This window comes from Daphnia pulex, chromosome 11 (assembly GCF_021134715.1).
Source record: "Daphnia pulex isolate KAP4 chromosome 11, ASM2113471v1".
NCBI lineage: Eukaryota > Metazoa > Arthropoda > Branchiopoda > Diplostraca > Daphniidae > Daphnia > Daphnia pulex.
Window position 1 is genome coordinate 4,137,766 of NC_060027.1, and position 20,361 is coordinate 4,158,126.

The 20,361-nt window shown below is 41.8% G+C and overlaps 3 protein-coding genes and 1 long non-coding RNA gene across 7 annotated transcripts; 3 read left to right on the top strand and 1 right to left on the bottom strand.

Annotated features, from left to right (window-relative positions):
• Positions 1–460: 460 nt before the first annotated feature.
• On the top strand, positions 461–7,491 carry LOC124208309 (ATP-binding cassette sub-family C member 5-like). 3 transcript variants are annotated; one of them, XM_046606082.1, is made up of 30 exons: positions 461–818; positions 946–1,065; positions 1,129–1,414; positions 1,489–1,650; positions 1,713–1,871; positions 1,953–2,100; positions 2,173–2,315; positions 2,383–2,473; positions 2,537–2,732; positions 2,799–2,924; positions 2,987–3,135; positions 3,209–3,319; positions 3,387–3,526; positions 3,596–3,692; positions 3,756–3,952; positions 4,023–4,172; positions 4,240–4,366; positions 4,424–4,608; positions 4,682–4,977; positions 5,043–5,089; positions 5,163–5,309; positions 5,371–5,500; positions 5,585–5,867; positions 5,935–6,026; positions 6,097–6,281; positions 6,356–6,521; positions 6,590–6,773; positions 6,844–7,036; positions 7,123–7,287; positions 7,354–7,491. In XM_046606082.1, exons 3-30 carry the CDS (start codon positions 1,329–1,331, stop codon positions 7,459–7,461), a joined length of 4,263 nt encoding a protein of 1,420 aa, XP_046462038.1. In that variant the 5' UTR covers positions 461–818; positions 946–1,065; positions 1,129–1,328; the 3' UTR covers positions 7,462–7,491. The 3 variants fall into 3 exon arrangements, with proteins under 3 accessions (XP_046462038.1, XP_046462037.1, XP_046462039.1); XM_046606081.1 differs by having other exon boundaries at positions 485–1,065; XM_046606083.1 differs by lacking the exon at positions 461–818 and having other exon boundaries at positions 844–1,065; positions 4,694–4,977.
• A 1,771-nt stretch (positions 7,492–9,262) lies between these two features.
• LOC124208310 (ATP-binding cassette sub-family C member 5-like) lies at positions 9,263–16,141 on the top strand. The gene is made up of 26 exons (XM_046606084.1): positions 9,263–9,711; positions 9,795–9,947; positions 10,014–10,172; positions 10,269–10,416; positions 10,485–10,718; positions 10,793–10,886; positions 10,964–11,191; positions 11,257–11,405; positions 11,462–11,572; positions 11,662–11,795; positions 11,863–11,980; positions 12,050–12,246; positions 12,314–12,463; positions 12,549–12,675; positions 12,745–12,932; positions 12,994–13,286; positions 13,361–13,407; positions 13,477–13,623; positions 13,691–13,820; positions 13,896–14,178; positions 14,261–14,352; positions 14,415–14,599; positions 14,686–14,851; positions 14,915–15,098; positions 15,168–15,360; positions 15,426–16,141. Exons 1-26 carry the CDS (start codon positions 9,671–9,673, stop codon positions 15,690–15,692), a joined length of 4,218 nt encoding a protein of 1,405 aa, XP_046462040.1. The 5' UTR covers positions 9,263–9,670; the 3' UTR covers positions 15,693–16,141.
• A 151-nt stretch (positions 16,142–16,292) lies between these two features.
• On the top strand, positions 16,293–19,003 carry LOC124208311 (beta-1,4-galactosyltransferase 4-like). Of its 2 annotated transcripts, XM_046606086.1 has the most exons (6): positions 16,353–16,601; positions 16,928–17,161; positions 17,227–17,422; positions 18,223–18,441; positions 18,541–18,603; positions 18,672–19,003. In XM_046606086.1, the coding sequence occupies exons 1-6, from the start codon at positions 16,379–16,381 to the stop codon at positions 18,745–18,747; spliced, it is 1,011 nt and encodes a 336-aa protein (XP_046462042.1). In that variant the 5' UTR covers positions 16,353–16,378; the 3' UTR covers positions 18,748–19,003. The 2 variants fall into 2 exon arrangements, with proteins under 2 accessions (XP_046462041.1, XP_046462042.1); XM_046606085.1 differs by having other exon boundaries at positions 16,293–16,601; positions 18,541–19,003.
• Positions 16,844–18,315, bottom strand: LOC124208313. The gene is made up of 2 exons (XR_006880420.1): positions 18,233–18,315; positions 16,844–17,398 (listed from the first exon to the last, which is right to left on the bottom strand). It is a non-coding gene; the product is annotated as an uncharacterized LOC124208313 (long non-coding RNA).
• Positions 19,004–20,361: the final 1,358 nt, after the last annotated feature.

Consider the following 20,361-nt stretch of genomic DNA (forward strand, 5'->3'; position numbering starts at 1 on the left):
CTCCAACCAAAAAGCATTGACATTGTGTTTATCTCACGTTACGGTTTTTTTTTCTTCCGCTTTCCGGAATGCAATTACCGGCAATTACTGACACACAGCTTACGCAGCCGGGGAGAGTCAGGTGAAGAAAAATGTACTAAACATTAAACAAAAACAAATGTGGCCCCGTGGTGAAAATTATTGACCAAAAGAAGAAAACATGTGTAGAAAACCAAAAGTAATTTGAGTCACTGACCTTGTCCAGACCGTTATCATTCTTACCGTTAAGGAAATTTTAAAAAAGAAAATGTTGTCGCCCATGTACGTATTATTTTACGAGATTCCGTTAAAACTCAAAGCGTGCATTGCGTCACTAAATAACCGTAAGGGCCGTCCCCCCTGCTGAATTCAACCCAAAAGGGAAAAGTGCAGTCAACTTCTTTTTCCTGGTCTTTATTTTTTCACTGGATGTTTTCAGTCCAGTAGCGCTACTGCGAAGGATAGTTTGTTGACGGATTCTGTGCTGCCCCTTGTGACTATAGTTACGGCGATTTAAATCTGAAATATTTATGAAAGCAAGTGCAGCCAAGTCTCTGTTGATATCAAATCGATTGGCGATCATCGATGCATGTGAAAGAGCGTTGCGCACGGCAACAGCTTGTTTATTTCGTTTCGTGTTGCCAAAAAAAAATGACAGACTGACTGGGCAATAAAACGACGTAACTGAGCCAACAGCCTGCGCCAGTTAGGTCATCGCCCACCACGGGATCAAGGGCCGTGCGCTGGCGTCGACAGTGCTAATAATTTGCTGACACCACAACCAATTTTGTCATGAAATGGTAAGCTCTCAATCAGTCAACTTCCTGTTGCGGTGTACGTTGGCGGACTTGATTTTATTCTTTGACTCGATTTTAAAAATGTCAAACAAATGTTTGTGATTTTCTGTTTCAATTTTTGCGCATTCAGTGCACGGTAGTGTGAAAGTGACAATCACTAATAGGACAGGAAAGCAAATGCTGATCCCATGACGTCATTTTAAAACAGGCCTGTTCTACTATACTCGTGTGTGCAACTCTTCTCTAGTCGGTACAAGATAACCAGCAACTTATCAATTACTGCATTCAAAGATTACGTTCACTACATGTATAGGATATACGAACCCCACAGTCTGTCGATCTTATCTTCCAGTCCAGTGACCGTCTGCCAAGCCATGGCGTTTATTCGTTGTTAGTTATTTTCCATTTCATCAGTTGTGTTGCACAGCAGACAGAAGAGAGAGAAAGTCTTTGTCGCTGGGCTGACGCGCGACGCATTAACGACCCCAAAGTTCAATCCGGGCCACTTTCGAAATGGTTTTCTCGGATTCGCCCGATTCTGACGATTCATTTGACGATGTCGACCTCGCTTGCGAAATCCCTCCCGATTTGGAAGAAGGGTATTTGACTGTTTGATTTATTTTTTTAACTTCTCAAGTTTGTTACCAGATTTCTAACAGCTTTTCGTTCGCAGGTGCAGAGGCCTCGATCTGGGCACGTTGCATCAGACTCTGCCGGAAGCATTGTGGGACAGGCACGAACGCCGAGCTCCCGCTTCCAAATACAAGCCCTCCAGAGACATGGGCAGGTACAAGGCATCTTTAAAAAATTGGATGCCCGTTAGAAAGAGTAACAAGTAAGTTTCACCTTTCTAGTTATTACAATTTGACGCCAGTTATTTGATTTGTTTGCCATCAGAAATCGGGATCAGATGCCATTGGACCAGGCTGGATTCTTTTCCTATTTGACATTCAGCTGGGTTGGACCCTACATGACAAAGGCTTACAGATATGGGCTTCAACCCGAAGATGTCCCCTTATGTTCAACTAGAGACGGGTGCGATCACTGCGCCCAAAGGTATAACACATCTAAAACTTGATTTGATTGTAACTTCGATCGTGTTTTTTAAATTCCATCTGGAATTTCTGATTGCAACAGGGTGGAATTCATGTGGAACGAGGAAGTCTTGCGCAACGGCATTCAAAAGGCTTCACTTAGACGAGTTGCTTGGAGGTTTACTCGAACCAGAATTTTAACGGGCATCTTCTTGTATTTTCTCTCCCTAGTCTTTGGATTTCTAGGGCCCGTGAGTCTTAGTCGCCAAATTTCCTCCGTCTGAACCGTTAGGAAAATATTAATAATTTCGGTATATCTATAGGTTTATCTTATGACGCAATTACTGCGATTTTGTCAAGACGAAGAAGCGCCTTGGTGGCACGGCGCATTTTGGGCCGTTGGAATGGCCGTCTCTGAAATGATACGCATTCTTCTTTTTGGAGCGTCGTGGGGCGTGTCTTACAGGTACATATGCCTAGTTTAAATTTTAGTTTGCGCATTTATTATCGCATTTCTCGTCGAAACTATTCAGAACGGGCATCCGGTTGAGATCGGCCGTCACGACGATGCTCTTCAAAAAAGTGATGCGCCTTTCTAGTCTGGGAGATAAATCCATCGGCGAAGTATTAAAAAAAAAGCTCAAACACATTTACTATTTACAGATACTACTGATTGCATTGATTTAGGTGATCAACTTGTTCGCAAACGACAGTCAGCGAATTTACGATGTCTGCAGTCTAGGCCCGTTACTTTTCGGCGGTCCGTTTGTCGCTTTCATTGCGACTTTTTACGTCGTTTACTTGCTCGGCCCTCACGCTCTGATCGGAATGCTCGTGTTTCTTCTTTACTACCCCGTTCAATATGGCGTTTCCTTATTAACTGGTAAGGGAAAACAAATGTCAATCATCCCACCGGCTGTTAAAAATGAATGGATGATTTAAAATTTAGGATACTGCCGGCGACGAACGATTGTCATCACCGACAAGCGCGTCACCTTGATGAAAGAGCTTCTCACCTGCGTCAAGCTGATCAAAATGTACGCTTGGGAGAAACCTTTTTCGAAAACAATTACAGGTAAATATCATTCAAAAGCTGATTTGTTATTATAGCTAACCGAGAATCATCATCTCATTCAGATATCCGGAAGAGTGAACGCTTCTTACTGGAAATGACGGCCTACGTCCAGTCAATCAGCGTTGCTCTCACGCCCGTTGTTCCCGTTCTTTCCGTCATCGTGACTTTCCTGGTCCACATATCTCTAGGATACGAGCTGTCGCCAGCCGAGGTGCGTAAATTAATTATGCAATATGAAACGGTACGAATGATCGAATTGATCATCTTACCTTTTCCATCCCAAGGCTTTCGCCGTTGTGGCCGTTATGATTGCCCGAGTTCGCCCTTCTTTGAACGGAGCTCGTGAAGCTTTAAAGACCTGGGACGAAGCCAGCGTCGTTTGGCCCCGCTTTGAGGTTCGTTTACTATTATACCTTTTTGATATTACTCAACAACACCGCCATCATTTCTTATTGACTAAAGAGGGTTTTAGGGCTGGAGGAAATGAAATCAAGTCTTCAAAAGCCGCTGGATCGGAGTGTGGCAGTGGCCATCTCCGAGGCCACTTTCGCTTGGCACTTTGCACCGCCGTCCAAAGAGACGAAAAAGCAGAAACGAAAACGGTAGAATTTAGTTTTAAAAATGATTTTACCGATCTTCGAGTGACCGTTGTTTTCAAATGGAAATTTAAGGAAAACCCAGAAAGCCGGCGGACTTGAAACCTTACCTCTTCCGCTTCAGTTTCCACCACCGCCCATTCTGATTGACATCGATCTAATCATCCCCAAAGTAAACGAAACAAATTCAAAATGGCATTCAGCAAATGGCTAATCTTTAGTTAATTAATTATAGGGGCATCTGGTGGCTGTCTGCGGAGCGGTGGGAGCGGGTAAATCTTCCCTACTGTCGGCCATTCTCGGTCACATGAAAACCAGCCGGGGTCGGGTGTCGGTCGACGGCTCGTTCGCTTACGTCTCGCAACAGGCGTGGATCATGAACAGCAGCCTCCGAGATAACATTCTATTCGGAGAAGCTTTCGATCCTAAAAGGTATATATCCCTGCTCCAATCATTCGAATAGATTAATACGAGCATTTATCGCCGGAATTCAATTGTACAGGTATTACGACGTGATTTCAGCGTGCGCTCTCAGTCAAGATTTGGACGTGCTACCTGCAGGCGATGATACCGAAATCGGCGAGAGGGGAATCAATCTGTCTGGCGGACAAAGACAACGAGTTTCCATGGCGAGAGCACTCTATGCTGACAGGTATAAAGAAATATTTCTATCAAATACTAAAAAATGAATATCATTTGGTTTGATGTATAATTTACAGGGACATTTATCTTCTGGATGATCCGCTCAGTGCAGTGGACGGGCATGTCGGTAAACACATATTCGAGCAATGCATCCGAGGAGCGCTAAAAGGAAAGACGGTAGTATTTGTGACTCATCAGCTTCAGGTAATTTGGCTTTTAATTTAAGAGACTCGCTCGTTTTAAAAACAAAGTTAATTGCAGTATTTAAGTCAATGTGACGAAGTCATCTTTATGGATGACGGCCGTGTCTTGGATCAAGGCCGGCATGTGGATTTGATGAGCCGCAGTGGACCTTACTCGACACTCATTCACACATTTTTAAGTCAAGAGGAGAACCAGCAAACTAAAGAAGAAGGAAGTGAGATTTCTCGTTCAGTCAGCGGAGGGTATAAAATGACACAAATTGGTTTCACAATTTGCATAGGGAATTTTATCCTTGACTAATTTTAATGTGTATAGGTCTAACGGAGTGTCTCCTGTTCAATCGCTGCCTACTTCGCCTGCAAAGGGATTAAATCTGCCGAATCCTTCGACTGGGACTAACGAATCCACGCAATCCAGAAAAGCCGCCAAGGAGATCATAATTCCGGATTTACAAGTTCCTGTCGCAGTAAGTGGCCGTCTGACGGAAGCCGAGAAAATGGAAAAAGGATCGATCCCGTGGAGCACATTCCACCTCTACATCAAGTCTGCTGGCGGCTATATCATTTCGTGTTTGGTCCTTTTAACTTTCATCCTCAACATCTTCAGCACCGGTACGTCTCCAAATGTTTAAATATCAAAATTTAGTCGAACTCTAAAAATATTTCTTTTTGTACAGCCTTCAGCTCATGGTGGCTTGCACACTGGCTCAACAACGGTGTAACGGTAATATCTAAACTTACTAGTGGTCACACCCACAATTTAAATGAACGAAAATATTGGCTGTGACAAATTACAGAATGCGACAAGAATGGTGGGGAACGAAACAGAATATTACATGAGCGTTACGACTCATCCGGATGTTCAGTTCTACCAATCGATTTACGGAGCCTTCATTTTGGTCATCTTGCTCACCAGTTTACTGAGAAGCTTTTCCTTCATGAAGGTAAATAATAAAACGAATAATTCATTCATTATACCGACAGCGTTCTACTGATTTTCAATAGACATGTCTTCGAGCATCGAGCGCAATTCACGACAAATTATTTGTCAAAATCTTTTGCTGTCCGATGCGTTTCTTCGACTCGACGCCCGTCGGAAGAATCATCAACATCTTTTCGCGCGATTTAGACGAAAGTAATTTAATAATACTATTTAATTTGACCTGCATGAACATCTAAACTTATCAAATCCCTTTTTGTTTCTGTGTTTGCCGCATAGTCGATAGCCGCATTCCGTCATCCACCGACACATTGATTCAGAACATTCTGATTGTCATCATGTCCATCGTCTTTGTCGTGATGGCCGTTCCTTGGTTCCTAGTCGCTCTGGTCGCTTTGACTCTCATCTTCGCCATGTACAGCCGAGTGTTCCGTCGTGGACTGCGCGATCTGACGCGACTGGAACACGTTTCCCGGTCCCCAATCTACAGTCACGTCGATGCCAGTATTAACGGACTGAGTACGGTTCACGCTTTCGGAAAACAACGCCATTTTGTCTCCAAGTAAGTTTACATTCACCGTGAATTAAGCGTTCATATTTCTAGCTAAAAACAAAAATTGTACTTTAAGGTACGTCATCCTGCAGGACGAAAACTCTTCGGCTTATTTCCTTTTAAGTTGCAGTCACCGCTGGCTGTCTGTCCGGCTTGATTTTATTACAGGTATAAATTACAGCAGAAATTTAGACTTCGTGAAATTATTTTAACTATAAAAATTTGGTTGGGATTATAGTCTGCGGAATGGGAATAACGGCAGGATTGATAGTTGGACTACGAGGAACTATTCCGGCAGCTTCAGCCGGATTGGCTTTGGCCTACGCCAGCCAGCTGTCAGGAATCATGCAGTACGTCGTCCGATTAGCTTGCGAAACGGAATCGCGCTTCACTTCCGTCCAGCGAATGCAGACTTATCTCTTGGTAAAATCAAATATAATCAAAGGGCAGACATTTGAAATTTTTTAAAAATACTCAATGCTGTTCTATTTGGAAAGACTTTGGAAAGCGAAGATCCCGCAATTGTGAAAGATCGACGACCGCCAGAGGATTGGCCGGTTAAAGGAGCTATTAAGTTTTCCAACGTCAAAATGCGCTACAGACATAATTTGCCGCTCGTCTTGGATGGCGTTTCGTTCGATATTGAACCACAAGCTAAAATTGGTAGGCTCCTTTTCAATCCTTAATTATTTGTCAATCACGAGGACCTCACAAGCTTATTTTAATTTTAGGTATCGTCGGGAGAACAGGTTCGGGAAAATCGTCTCTAGGCGTCGCCCTGTTTAGGCTGGTGGATTTGACGTCAGGTCTGATCAAAATTGACGGAATTAACATTTCAGAAATCGGATTGGAAGATCTTCGCTCGAAACTGTCCATCATCCCTCAGGATCCGGTTCTGTTCATCGGTACAATTAGGTGGGTTCAAAATTCTACTTTTACATTGAATCAATCGCAATCGATAATCGGTATTATTATGTCTGCACAGGTATAATTTGGATCCCTTTCAAAAGTACACTGACGAGGCCATTTGGGAAGCTGTGGAGCAAACGAATATGAAAGATAAGATTAAAGCGCTGCCCCAAAAGCTGGACAGCGCAGTCACTGAAAACGGCGAAAATTTCTCGGTGGGCGAACGACAGTTGCTGTGTATGGCCAGAGCTCTTTTGCGCCACAGTAAGGTGCGAACAAGAATTTTGGCGAAACAATTGAAACGAATTTTAAGGTCGCAAAGATGTTACGAGCTAAACGACATTTTGTGTTGCAGATTCTACTTTTAGATGAAGCCACAGCGGCCATTGATACGCAGACGGACTTCCTTGTGCAGAAAACATTGCGCGAGGCTTTCAAAAATTGTACAATTCTAACGATTGCCCATCGTCTCAACACGGTCATTCAATGTGACAAAATTCTTGTACTTGACGACGGAAAAGTATTCAAATTTTTTCAGTAGAAGTTGTGAACGTTAATAACAAACTAAATCATCTGTTAACCGTAGGTGATTGAATTTGACAAACCGTCGGTACTGATGGCCAAAACAGATTCTATTTTTGCTGGGATGATGTCCGTTGCCGAAGTCTCTGACGACTGTCTCTTAGAACTTTAAGAAAATGAACTTAATTGTTTCCTTTAAATGAAACAAAAATCTTAATAATTCTATCATTTAATTTTATTTGTCATGGACTTTGTCGAAACTACCTAAACCTTTATTAACTGCGCACATATAAAACAAACATGAAAAATTGGTTGTTGTCTTTTAAAAGTGTAACGAGGTGCCTGTGTAGCGGCAATATCTTCTAGTTGCAATCTGCTTGAAGTGTTTGAAGAATTAAAATATTTTGGAATTCGATTGTTTATCCACAGTCAAAGTAGTGAGGTAAAAAACAAGCCTGATCTGCAGTCGTTCTAGAAATAAACTATTTCATGAACCCTTTTGGGGTAAACAAAAACGGCAAGAGAAAAGAGTTCACTTTTTTTTTTAAATAAGTAAAATAAATAAAGTGAATGAGACTGAAAGTAGTGGGGCAGGGCTGTAAGCACAAGAAGAAGCGCAGTAGTTTATGAGAGAGAAAAAAAGACTGACATTTTTTTCCCCCTCTCCACAACTGGATGTCGCTAAATATTAATGGGATATAAGGTCCCTGTGATCGATGGCCATCTCACGCAAAAAGTTGTTATCTATAAAATGCTCAGGGCATAGCTCAGGAATAATCACACTCCGTACTATGTAACGATATACACTCAACGCCACCCCATGGCCAAAAAGGAAGAATAGAGATAATATTTTCCTACCTTTAAGCCCGGGAATTGCGGCCAGGCATCCACAAGTGTTCCATCCGCAGAAACCACCAGGCGGGATGGGAAAGGGCCTCAGACTCGTTAACACCTCCACACCCGCACTCACATGGGTGTACGCGAGGACAGAGGGAATTTTAAAAAGGGGGAAAAGAGATCCGTAACTCGAATGACATCGATGGTTTCTCCAATCACACTGATGGATGTAGATGCAGTTTATCTAAATTTAAAAAAAAAAAATGGGTTACGAAAAATATTTCCAGTCTAAAAAAACAAGTAAGGAAAAGTTGAAACTGAGACAGTGGGTAAACCCTAAAAATATAAGGTTAACAAGTTGCATTTATGCATGTCATGCATCATAAAACATCTAGTAGGTCACAGTCACAGGAATAAAATAAGTAACGAAAAACATTACCCAATAAGTGATGATACTAAGATTGTTGCTGCTGTCAGGTTTAACAGAACTTAATATCTTGTTGTTGTGATGGCTGGCTCAGGTCTCAAATCTGCACATAAAGAAAAAGGTTAATACGGTACAAACAAACTGCCATACATTGACAGCATGATAAATGCTAGTCAGGAACTAACATTTACAAATTTGGAACAGGGTTCCTCTTTTATTTTAGCTCCCATAATCCTTCTCCTGGTATTCTTAGTTTAATTTACCTACCGAACAGCATGGAATCTTAACTATTAATAAGCGATTCTATGTTAAAGAGAACTACCAGAGTTCAGACACGATGACCACATTTTTGTAATTTCATTTACTGGCCTATTTTTCGTTCAGCCATGTGTACGTTGTCAAAAAATTTATCGTTCCGTTTCCTTTGTAATCTATAAACTTCGTCTCTTTTTCGAAAACTACTTCGTTGCTTATACCAAATAGACAGACCATGATACCTTGCTTGTACAAACACAACGAATTAACGTAAGCAGACGAGTGAGAAGTGAGACGACACTAATTTTCTAATTAGTCTGCTTAAGAATTTAGACGATTTATATATCGATAGAAATATTGAAATCGGGATTCCTTCGAGATCTGGTTTCATTATTCGTTCTTTAAAGCTAAACAAACATGTGATTCAATTATTTACTGTCCGTTGTGGGACGAAGGAGCAGGGGTATCTATAACTCTGTTGTGGATCCTTGATTGGATCCCAATGGGACATGATTTTAATTGTGTACACACTCCTTAACAGCTAAAAAATTGACTGTTGTTTTTCCGCCAATCTCTTTATCTCTGATTAGTAGCCTACCAATGTGTGTCAGTTTAATAGAGATCGACGAACTTTCAGTTAAGAGCAAAACAAATTTTCCGCCCATTTCAAATCTCAGAAAATCATCAACTTCAACAAAAAATAATTCTTCATTGACATATCAAATTAAAGTGAAAACGTATGTTCGACGAGATAACAAAAAAAGGACGTCTGATCGACGGAGGTGCCATAGACATTCTCATTCCACTGATGGAATGAAACGAATAGACGTTTATTTCTGTATAGCGCATCGATTACCTCTTCATGGACCCTGGGAGAGAAATTCACGACGCTGTTGACGAAGGGTATATATTCAGACATGTTAACTAATTTTATTTCCTTGTTTTATTGAACAAAATTTCTTAAATCGAATTGGCTGCTTAATAAGATATGTCGACGTAGACCTCGGTGATTTATCACACACCATTTTCAGTCGATCGGACGAGAAAAATGAAAGCCGACGTTCAGCTTCTTCTGGCGGTTGGGTTCAAAATCAGTCGGTTAAAAATCTTGTTCCCGAAAAGAATGACAACGGTGAAAGGTAGGTACATTAAGAAAATAACAGCACAAAAGATCTTTTTGTAATTTTGAGTGAATTATTAATTAGGACCAAGGAAACGATGCCGTTGGATCGTGCTGGCCTATTCTCCTTCATTACGTACAGTTGGCTGACAAAGTACATGAAACGAGCTTACAAGCAGGGACTCAAAAGAAAGGACATTCCTCTCTGCTCCACAAGAGACAGTTGCGAAAACGCATCTCAAAGGTGTCGTATCAAATTCTTTTATTCTTTGACGATTTATTTTGCCTGTAAGTTTGGAACACTTTGGAAAATTGACAAATAATCGCAAATAATTTATAGGCTTGGGCGTATGTGGAATGAGGAAGTAAAACGCCACGGACTTGAGGATGCGTCTTTGAAACGGGTGACCTGGAAATTCGTTCGATCCCGCGTTCTGGTTAACATCATCCTGTACTTGACATCCATAGTATTCGGATTCATAGGGCCGGTAGAATCTTTTGAATTTTTAATCGTGTAAGACAGTTATTAAATGCCTGTTTTCATTAATTTTATTAGATTTTCTTCATGCGCCGGTTAGTGCAATTTGTCCAGGATAACAACAAAGTGTGGTGGCACGGCGCAATCTTGGCGGCCGGAATGGCCGGATCTGAACTGATGCGCGTCCTTCTCTTTGGCATGTCGTGGGCCATCGCCTACAGAACGGGTTCACGACTAAGATCGGCCGTTATGGCCCTTTTGTACAAGAAAGTGATACGACTGTCTACCCTGGGCGACAAATCCATCGGTGAAGTAAATTATCTCAAACAAAAAATAGATCCTTTTAGTTTCTCTCAACTTTGATTTCGTTTTAAATTAATCTTTAGATGATCAATTTATTTGCCAACGACGGGCAAAGGATTTACGAAGTGGCCAGTTTTGGGCCATTTATCGTCGGCGATCCATTCGTGGCAGCCATCGGTATTGAGTAGCAATGCCAGCAAACGTTTCCCGTTTCTTAATAATTATCAGTTTATTATTTGTCGTTAAATCAAAAGGTACCGGCTACACCATTTGGCTATTGGGGCCTCACGCCGCATTGGGTATGCTGGTCTTCGTCCTCTTTTATCCAGTTCAGTACTTGGTTTCCAGATTGACTGGATACTTCCGTCGTCGAACTCTGAAAGCGACAGATCAGCGCGTTCAGCTCATGAACGAACTGCTCATCTGCATGAAACTGATCAAGATGTATGCCTGGGAAAAGCCATTTGCCAAGAGCATTAAAAGTAAATTCATTTAATTATTTCTTTAAATGCCATCTTACTATAATGACTTTATCTTCTAACGTCAGACATCCGAGAGAAGGAGAAAAAATATCTGGAGGCCACGGCCTACGTTCAGTCCGCTAGTGTCGCTCTCACGCCCGTTGTGCCCATCATTGCAGTTATCGTGACATTCCTGGCCCATATTGGATTTGGATATGACCTTTCACCTGCCGAAGTATGACGTCGTCTTACATTTTTAAAATTTTATTACATAATTTTAATGTCATCTAGGGATTTGCTGTGGTGGCGGTGATGATCTCGCGAGTTCGACCGTCGCTTAACGGTGCCCGCGAAGCTTTGAAAACTTGGGACGAAGCTAGAGTCATCTGGCCGCGCATCAAGGTGTGTTGATTAAATTTTTTTTTAAATTATTATCTTATCTCTGAATTCTAGTTCATCCATTTTTAATCAAAAAAATTATTATTTGACAGAGCGTTTTGTCCATGGAAGAAATCCAGCCTTTTTCCGAGAAGCCCATAGATCGGAGCATCGCACTGGCCATTTATAATGGAACGTTTGTTTGGCACACTGCCGCCAAGAAGGCCAAAGCAAACAAAATGAGTTTGTATGAATTCCGAAATTTTTCTATTTTATTATTATTGTTTCATTATTATCGTTATTTCTATATTCAGTTGGGATCGCATCTGCTGCTGTTGTCGCCACCCCGATCCTGAGAAGGAAGTACTCACGACGGCAATTCCGCCAAAACCGATTCCTGTTCTCATCAGCATTAATCTCATCGTGCCTAAGGTATATTCCTCCTCGATTATTCTTAATTATAACTAGTACTTTACTGAAATTGTGTTATTTCTACGTAAGGGCCGTTTGGTTGGCGTTTGCGGAACGGTGGGATCCAGCAAATCATCGCTCATTTCAGCCATCCTCGGTCAAATGATTTTAGCGCAAGGGCGTGTCACGATTGACGGCTCTTTCGCTTATGTTTCGCAGCAAGCCTGGATCATCAATTGCACCCTGAGAGACAACATTCTCTTTGGCGAAACGTTTGACGTTGAAAGGTTAGTCCCGTCTTCATTTCATTTACAAAATCTTTTAGTCAAATCAATTATTTTTTAATTCACAAAGATACAATCGCGTTTTAACGGTATGCGCTCTTGATCAAGACATTGGTATCCTCCCTGCTGGCGATCAGACGGAAATTGGCGAACGAGGCATCAATCTTTCCGGCGGGCAAAGGCAGAGGGTCGCCATGGCCCGGGCCATTTACGCAAATCGGTTTCCCATCTCACTTCTTATTTCTTTTCGGCGAACATTACGTCAGAAAATTGATCATTCTTATTTTTCTACATTTATTTATTAGAGATATTTATTTATTGGATGACCCTTTGAGCTCCGTCGACAGTCACGTCGGTAACCACATTTTCAATTACTGCATCCGCGGTGCGCTTAAAGATAAGACCGTCATTTTTGTAACCCATCAACTTCAGGTGAAATTTTATTTTAATTTTTACTTTTTTATCATCATTTTACGTATTTTTTATTATCGAAAATGGCAGTACTTGAGCCAGTGCGACGAAGTCATCTTTATGGACCGTGGTCGGATTTTGGATCAGGGCCGGCACGTCGACTTGATGAAGCAGAATGAACGTTACGGATCGCTGATTCACGCGTTCCTGCACGATGAGAACGAAAAGAACCTGATTGAAATCGACCCCGACGACGGCCATATCATACCAGAAAATCAGTAAATCACCTCAGACGGCAGATTTTCAAAAAATAACTTTTAGACATTTTGGTTTTTGCAGTCCATCTCAGATTTCCCCAGAAACGGCCACCCGGAAGAGGAAACAATTCGCAACGAAAAGGGATTCTTCCGCCACGTCAAAGGAATCAGTCCTTGCCAACCACTCCATCGACGACGAACTCTGTCCCAGTGTGGATATTACCGTGGATACTGGCGGCCGACTGGTTCAGGATGAAAAGGTGGAAGTCGGCTCCATCCCCATGGAAACGTACAACACCTACATCAAAGCAGCTGGCGGATACCTTCTAGCGACTTTTGTTTTTTCCATGTTTGTCATCAATGTGGTTGGCACTGGTATAAATTATTTAAAACCTAGAAACTTAAAAATTCTTAATCAATTAAACCCAATATTAATTTTTTTCTTGAAGCTATGAGCTCGTGGTGGCTGGCTCACTGGCTCGATGTGGGTGTCGTGGTGAGTAATACGAGAAAATTATTAATTAAAATGCCAAGACTTCAATTTCGTCCTACTGATATCAAACAGAATGCCAGTAGGATTGTCGACAACCAAACGGAATACTACCCGAGCGTCCGAGGCCATCCGGACCTTCATTACTATGAATTAGTTTATGGCCTGTTTATCTTAGTCATTGTTCTATCCAGCTTATTGCGGAGTTTCTTCTTTATCAAGGTATTTTCAATTAAAATTAATTTAACTGTTTCTCATTTAATTATACAAATCATTATTTATTTTCAAGGCATCTTTACGCGCATCAAATTTGCTTCACAATCGTCTACTCGTCAAAGTTTTCAACAGCCCGATGAGTTTTTTCGATTCCACTCCAGTCGGCCGGATCCTTAACATCTTTTCACGCGATCTGGACGAAAGTATTCAAACGATATTCCCTTCTAGATTATTAATTTGTATCTAACGTGTATTGTACACCTTGAATTAATCAACAGCCGATTGCCGTTTACCTTCGTGCAACGAGGCCCTGACTCAGAACATGCTGGTCGTGACAATGTCGATGGTTTTCATAGCCATGGTCGTTCCCTGGTTCCTGATTGCTCTCTTCCTTCTGGCCATCTTCTTCGTCCTCATCAGCCGCGTCTTTCGCTGCGCTCTCCGCGATCTCAAGCGGCTGGAGAACGTCTCACGGTCCCCAATTTACAGTCACGTCACCGCTAGTATCAGTGGATTGAACACCATTCACGCTTTCGGCAAAGAGAAAGAATTTGTTTCCAAGTATAATTATCACTGGCTCAGCTAGATTTAGCTATTTTAAAAATAACCATTAACAATTGAATCTATTATGTCATATTTGCAGATTTATGGATTTATTTGACGAGAATTCTTCGACTTTTTTCTTGTTCACGTGCAGTATGCGCTGGCTGGCTGTGCGATTGGATTTCATAGCAGGTAGAACTTAATAGATATGATATGATAGAAATGTGATTTCGTTTATGTCAATTTGTTTGCAGTTTGCATCATGGGCATTACGGGTGGACTTGTGGTGGGTCTCCGGGGCATGATTCCGCCAGCTTTCGCTGGTTTGGCATTGGCTTATGCGGGACAACTGACCGGAATCCTACAAAACACCGTTAGATGGGCCTCCGAAACGGAATCACGCTTCACCTCCGTTCAACGGATGCAAACTTCTCTTCAGGTACATGCACATATTGTTCATTATTCATTTGTTCTAAAAAACCGGGTGAAATTTTTAAATAACTGACTGAGTTGTGCGCATTTTAGACATTAGAAAGCGAAGGACCTGCGGTCGTTCAAGAGCGTCGCCCGCCAAAAGATTGGCCGCAAAGAGGTTCGATCCTGTTTTCAAACGTCAAAATGCGTTACCGCCCGAATTTGCCGTTGGTTCTCAACGATGTTTCCTTCCACATTCGACCCAAAGAAAAAATTGGTATCTTTCGAATCCAAAATCCTAATTACACACATATCCTACGAATTCAACATCTTAATTCAGGTATTGTGGGAAGAACAGGATCAGGGAAATCGTCGCTGGGCGTCGCCCTGTTTAGGCTGGTCGATCTGGCTTCCGGTTTGATTGAAATCGATGGAATCAACATCTCAGAAATCGGTTTGGAAGATCTGCGCTCAAAACTGTCCATCATCCCTCAAGATCCGGTCCTTTTCATCGGTACCGTTAGGTGGGTCGACAATTTAACGAGAACAATCGCCTAATTGAATTAACAAATCAAATCGTACGATATTTACAGGTACAATTTAGATCCATTTCAAAAATACGACGACGACGTCATTTGGGAGGCCATCGAACGCACCAACATGAAAGAGAAAATCAAAGCGCTGCCCGGTCAACTGGACAGCGCAGTCATTGAAAATGGCGAAAACTTTTCAGTTGGAGAGCGACAGCTGCTGTGCATGGCCAGAGCTCTGTTGCGTCACAGCAAGGTATATCGCTCGTTTAGTGTTTAACAAACCCTCTAATGTTATACGGAAAATGGATGAGCCTATAGATACTCTTGTTGGACGAAGCCACGGCGGCCATCGACACGCAGACGGACACTTTGGTTCAGAAGACTTTGCGCGAGGCTTTCGAAGATTGCACCATTCTGACGATTGCCCATCGTCTCAACACGGTCATCGAGTGCGATCGAGTCCTGATCCTCCAGGATGGCGTCGTGGTCGAGTTCGACAATCCATTGGTTCTCCTGGCCGATTACCGCTCGTCCTTTGCCGGAATGATGGCCGCAGCACAAGACCGAAATCATTTGTCAGTATAGTTTATTCCTTTAGTTTTTTTGGTTATATGAAGTTTTGGTGGATTCACACAATAATAAATAAAAAAAAGTCTCTGATGACCGACACGGACCGACGCTTTATCGAGGGCATTGGGATGGAATAAGTTTCCCGACACGTGTGCTGGTGGCGCGAGCGTGAATGACTCGCGTCCATTGTAAAGGGGAGAAAGAACCGTTGCGTTTAGTGATAGACAAAAGTCAGAAGAAACAGTATTGTGTTGTTGGAATAAAAGAGCTTCCTCAATAATTACACTTCCTCCAAAGTGGTTTTGAGAATGAGCGAAATTCCATGACTATAAGGTGTAGTATCTTTTGAGTTGTGACGGTACGCAGTAGACACATATTGTACCTGCTGGAATTTTATATTGCTCTATTGGTTCTACCCGAAGTTAGTTCAGTTCTGTCGAAATCGGCTACACAACGAATACTAGTGCTATACCCAACGTCGCATTCAGACAAGTTTTTGGGCTATGCTTTAATTATACGTCCGAAGTAGAGGTGTGATTTGCTCATTTTTACTTTATAGGAATATCATGAGCTTATTGTTTTAGTGAATTTTCTCTTATCTGCTTTTTATTACAGCACTCGTAGCTCCGTGAGTATTTATTACAATGACTTTTTGTTTACGTTTAACTTATCCACATTTCCAGCTCAAATTAATTGTGAGAATGACAATGCCGAGATTGGGCCTTCTCCTGCGTCGAGTCTTCCTTCCCTTGGGTTTGTTTTTAGTTTTCGTTCAGGTGACGAAGATGGACGCTTTTACAAACATCCTCTGGCCGTCCAACGTGAATCGCAGTGAGTCGTCGAGTGGTGTCAACAGCACCCCCATCATTGATCACCAGCAGCGACAGCAACCTCCTTGCTTCAAATATTTATCCGCTGGTCCAAGTAGGTCAACTTTTCTTTGGATTTCCTTTTTACTTTCTCAATTGAAGAATTGAAATTTGAATTGGATAACTAATTCTTTATTGATAAATGCTCCGTTGTTGTCGGCAACATCCGGGCCCATTTCGCGAGTCAGCATTCGACACGTCTCGATAACTCATTTGATTGAGGCAGAATTTTTTAAAATAATTTCCACTCTTTTGTAGAATAGTTAATATTTTGCTCATGGATTTTCTAAACTATTGTTTGTTTTTATTAAATTTCCATTTTCTCTTTTGGCGATTTGAATCAGAGTAAATTCGATTCAATTTTGAAAATACGTTTCACAGTCCGTTTGGTGATCAACACGACCCTACCGACGGATGAAGAGTTGAACGAGTTGTTTCCACACATCCAGATGGGCGGGCACTGGCATCCGGAACACTGTCATCCACGACAACGCCTCGGGATCTTTGTCCCCATGAAAAGACGTTGGCATCAACTGCCGATTTTCTTGAGGCATCTCCACCAAGTCTTAGTCTCCCAATGGCGTCATTACACAATTTTCGTCGTCGAACAAGCAGGTAAGATATTACGTCACATAAAACATTTCAAGAGAAATCCCAATTCTTCTAAACTCCTGTTTTAGACGGGGATCTTTTCAACCGCGGGAAATTACTCAACGCAGGTGTCATCGAAGCCTTAAGAATCCATCCCGATTTGGATTGCTTCATCTTGCACGACGTCGACACGCTACCCGAGACCAATTTCGCCGTTTACAAGTGCCACGAAGACCGCCGATTCGCCCTTCAAATGGCCACCTATCAGAGCAAAAGGGATTACCTGTAATTATTATTAGTAGCCACAAGCTGGTATATAAGTACAGCGCAGCTACATTCTTCTTCGAAAATCCCACTGAAAACGAAAGTTACCGCTGGGACACTAGTCACTTTACAACTCGTGAGATGGCATTAGTATATGAAGGAGATTTAAAAAGAAAACATACGTCATGTGTTACTGTGATCGTTTTTTTTTTTTGAACCTTGGAGACTAGTTGTCATCATAGCGCTAACGCAATAACAAGAAGCAATAATTAGACTATTGCGTCAACCAACGTAGTTTTCCCGCATGACTTTGTTGCTCCAAAATGTTTATCGTTTCATTTTCAGAATCGAGAGTTTAATAATTCGAAAAACAAAATTCCCTGTCGTAAGTTTATTTTTAAATAAGCATATTAAGATTAAAGAACACTGCAAGCCAGTAGATATGACTGTTGTATCCGTCCACAACACTAGTTGATTTTAAAAAATACTAATGAACTATAGCTATGAATATACTTGTATACATATTATAACCGAGCGGGGCGATAGGACTATAGCGGCTAGGATCTTGGGCGCCGATGGAAATTTTTAGCACGGTCGACTTTTTGATTTGCTAAAAATTGTTATCAGTCTTTTTACCAAGAAATTCGTGTTTATAGATTTGAAATTGTAAAAAAAAAATGTAAATTATGGAATTGTGTTGGAATATTGTTGTGCAAGTCGTCATTTACAAATTAGGACCGGTTATTATTTCGATAATCACGCTTAGAATCGTACTCTTTCTCTTTTCTTTCTTTTTGTTATTTTTCTAAAAATAAAAATAGTTCAGCTTACAAAGGCTACGCTGGAGGAGTCCTGGCCGTCCGCCGATCCCAATTCGAGGATGTCAACGGTTTCAGCAACGAATTCTGGGGCTGGGGCGGCGAGGACGACGATTTCGGCAACCGACTCCGCAACAAAAGCTACCGAGTGTATCCCGAATTGTCACGTGGTGGCTATTTCTACAGTCTCCATCATCCGCCAGAGCCGCCAAATCCTCTGCGGTAAGCGGCAGATAAATTTGCATACAACCCCAAATTAATCATATCTGCCGAGTCATCTGGCCTTATACACACAAGTGACATATGATTACGTCATTGCAGAGACGACATCATTCGAAAGCACAAGAGCAGCCATCTCCACGGCGAAGGGCTAGACAGCGTTAAGTACGTCGTTTTGAAATCGGAGCGGCGACGGCTCTATACCTTCTTGTCCGTTTCTATTATCTTACAAGGGCCAACCCGAGATCAACTGGCCGCCGTCGGCTCCTCCTCGCGTCAAGAAGAAAGAAAAAAGAAGCGAGACCTTGAGCTACCAACGGGAGAAACCGCGTCGTAATGTTGTCTGCTCCTGTTTACATACGTCTAAGTTTATGACCGAATGATACAGCAGGTGTATAATAAACCAAAATTTGCTTCGATATTAAAGTTGAACGAAAGTTAAATAGTTAGCGCTGGATAAAAGTCGATCTCATTAATTACACGGCGGGACGACATGTTGCTGGGCAGATCTACCGGTGTGGAATGAAGTGATTCTTATTTGAAAATATACTATGAAACGGTCAAATGATTGTAGGCTAAACTATTATTTTCCAACTCGGAACTTTACTCGGGATTTTCACTTGTTTCACGGACCCGTGCATGTGCTCGTAATGTGGTTAGAAAAAAATAACAACCGGTTGTGTGTTTTACAGCAAGTTACGACATTGTTTTCACAAGGTAACCTTGGCTAAAAATCGCGTAGTACTACGAATTATACTACTAGTTTGTGTGTATATTCTATTCTGGAAAGAAAATAAAACAAAACGAACTGTAGTTTCTTTACGGATCGGGATATAGCGCATTTCGTTTTCTCTTCTATCCCACATTTGTGCTAATTGCGACTTGAACACAATAAAACTTAATTCAAGATAAGCCCGAAATTGATAGACCAGCCAACAGGCGGCTTATAATTGAAAATTCGTGTTGACTTTGACTAAACCATCAAACCGAGTAAAAGTGCCAAAAAAAGAAACGAAGAAATTTCGCATCGTCACGCTACGCAAACGAAAAATGGGATCCTCTCGCGCGTTTTCACTATTGCGCGCGCGCTCCTTATTTTGAATCAAATCAAACAAATGCGCTTGGTCATCTGAAATGGGCAAAAAGCACACTCCAATCTAAATAAGGTCTGTAGATTTGTATACATATGTCAAAAGAGAGTGTCGACAGGGCTGCACAGTAGCGCACTGGTAGCAGAGCTGACACGATATATTTTAAAGCGAAAGAAAATGAAATACGTTCCGCATAGTCGACCGCGCCAATGTCAATGAAACAAAACAAAAAAAAAACACACAGACGGGTTACACGTCGTCATGTGTGTATATGTAGTCTTAACTATAGAACGGACTCTCTATTATGTTTCTCTCTCTCTCTCTCTGTTGGTTGTTTGCAGCATTGAAATTCAATGGCAGCGCCCAGGTATAAGGAATCTACAGCTCTATAGCGAAAGAGAGTCCGGTTCATTCGGGAGAAAACCTGCTTTTCTGCTTAGATACGGTACGTGTCGTAAATATAATGCCAGTGAAACCTAGTAGATGTATCCCTCGCAGCAGCAGGCCAACGACAGCTGCCAACAGCAGGTTGAATAAGGATTATTTCATGACTTGGTCAAGGTCGTGATACTCGTTAAAAACACATATCTACCCCCCCTTTTATCCTCTCTCTCTCTCCTGTGATCACTCTCCCTTTTCATCCTCTCTCTGATGGCTTGAGAGATTGATGGATTGTTATAGAACATCTATTCGAAGGCCTCAGCAGCCCTCTCTTTTCCCTTGGCGTCTTATAATAGACAATCCGGAGCGATCTATCGATCATCCGATAATACAAACACACACGAGAAGTTGACTTTGAACCCCATCGATGTCAATGGTCTCCCTGGAATTT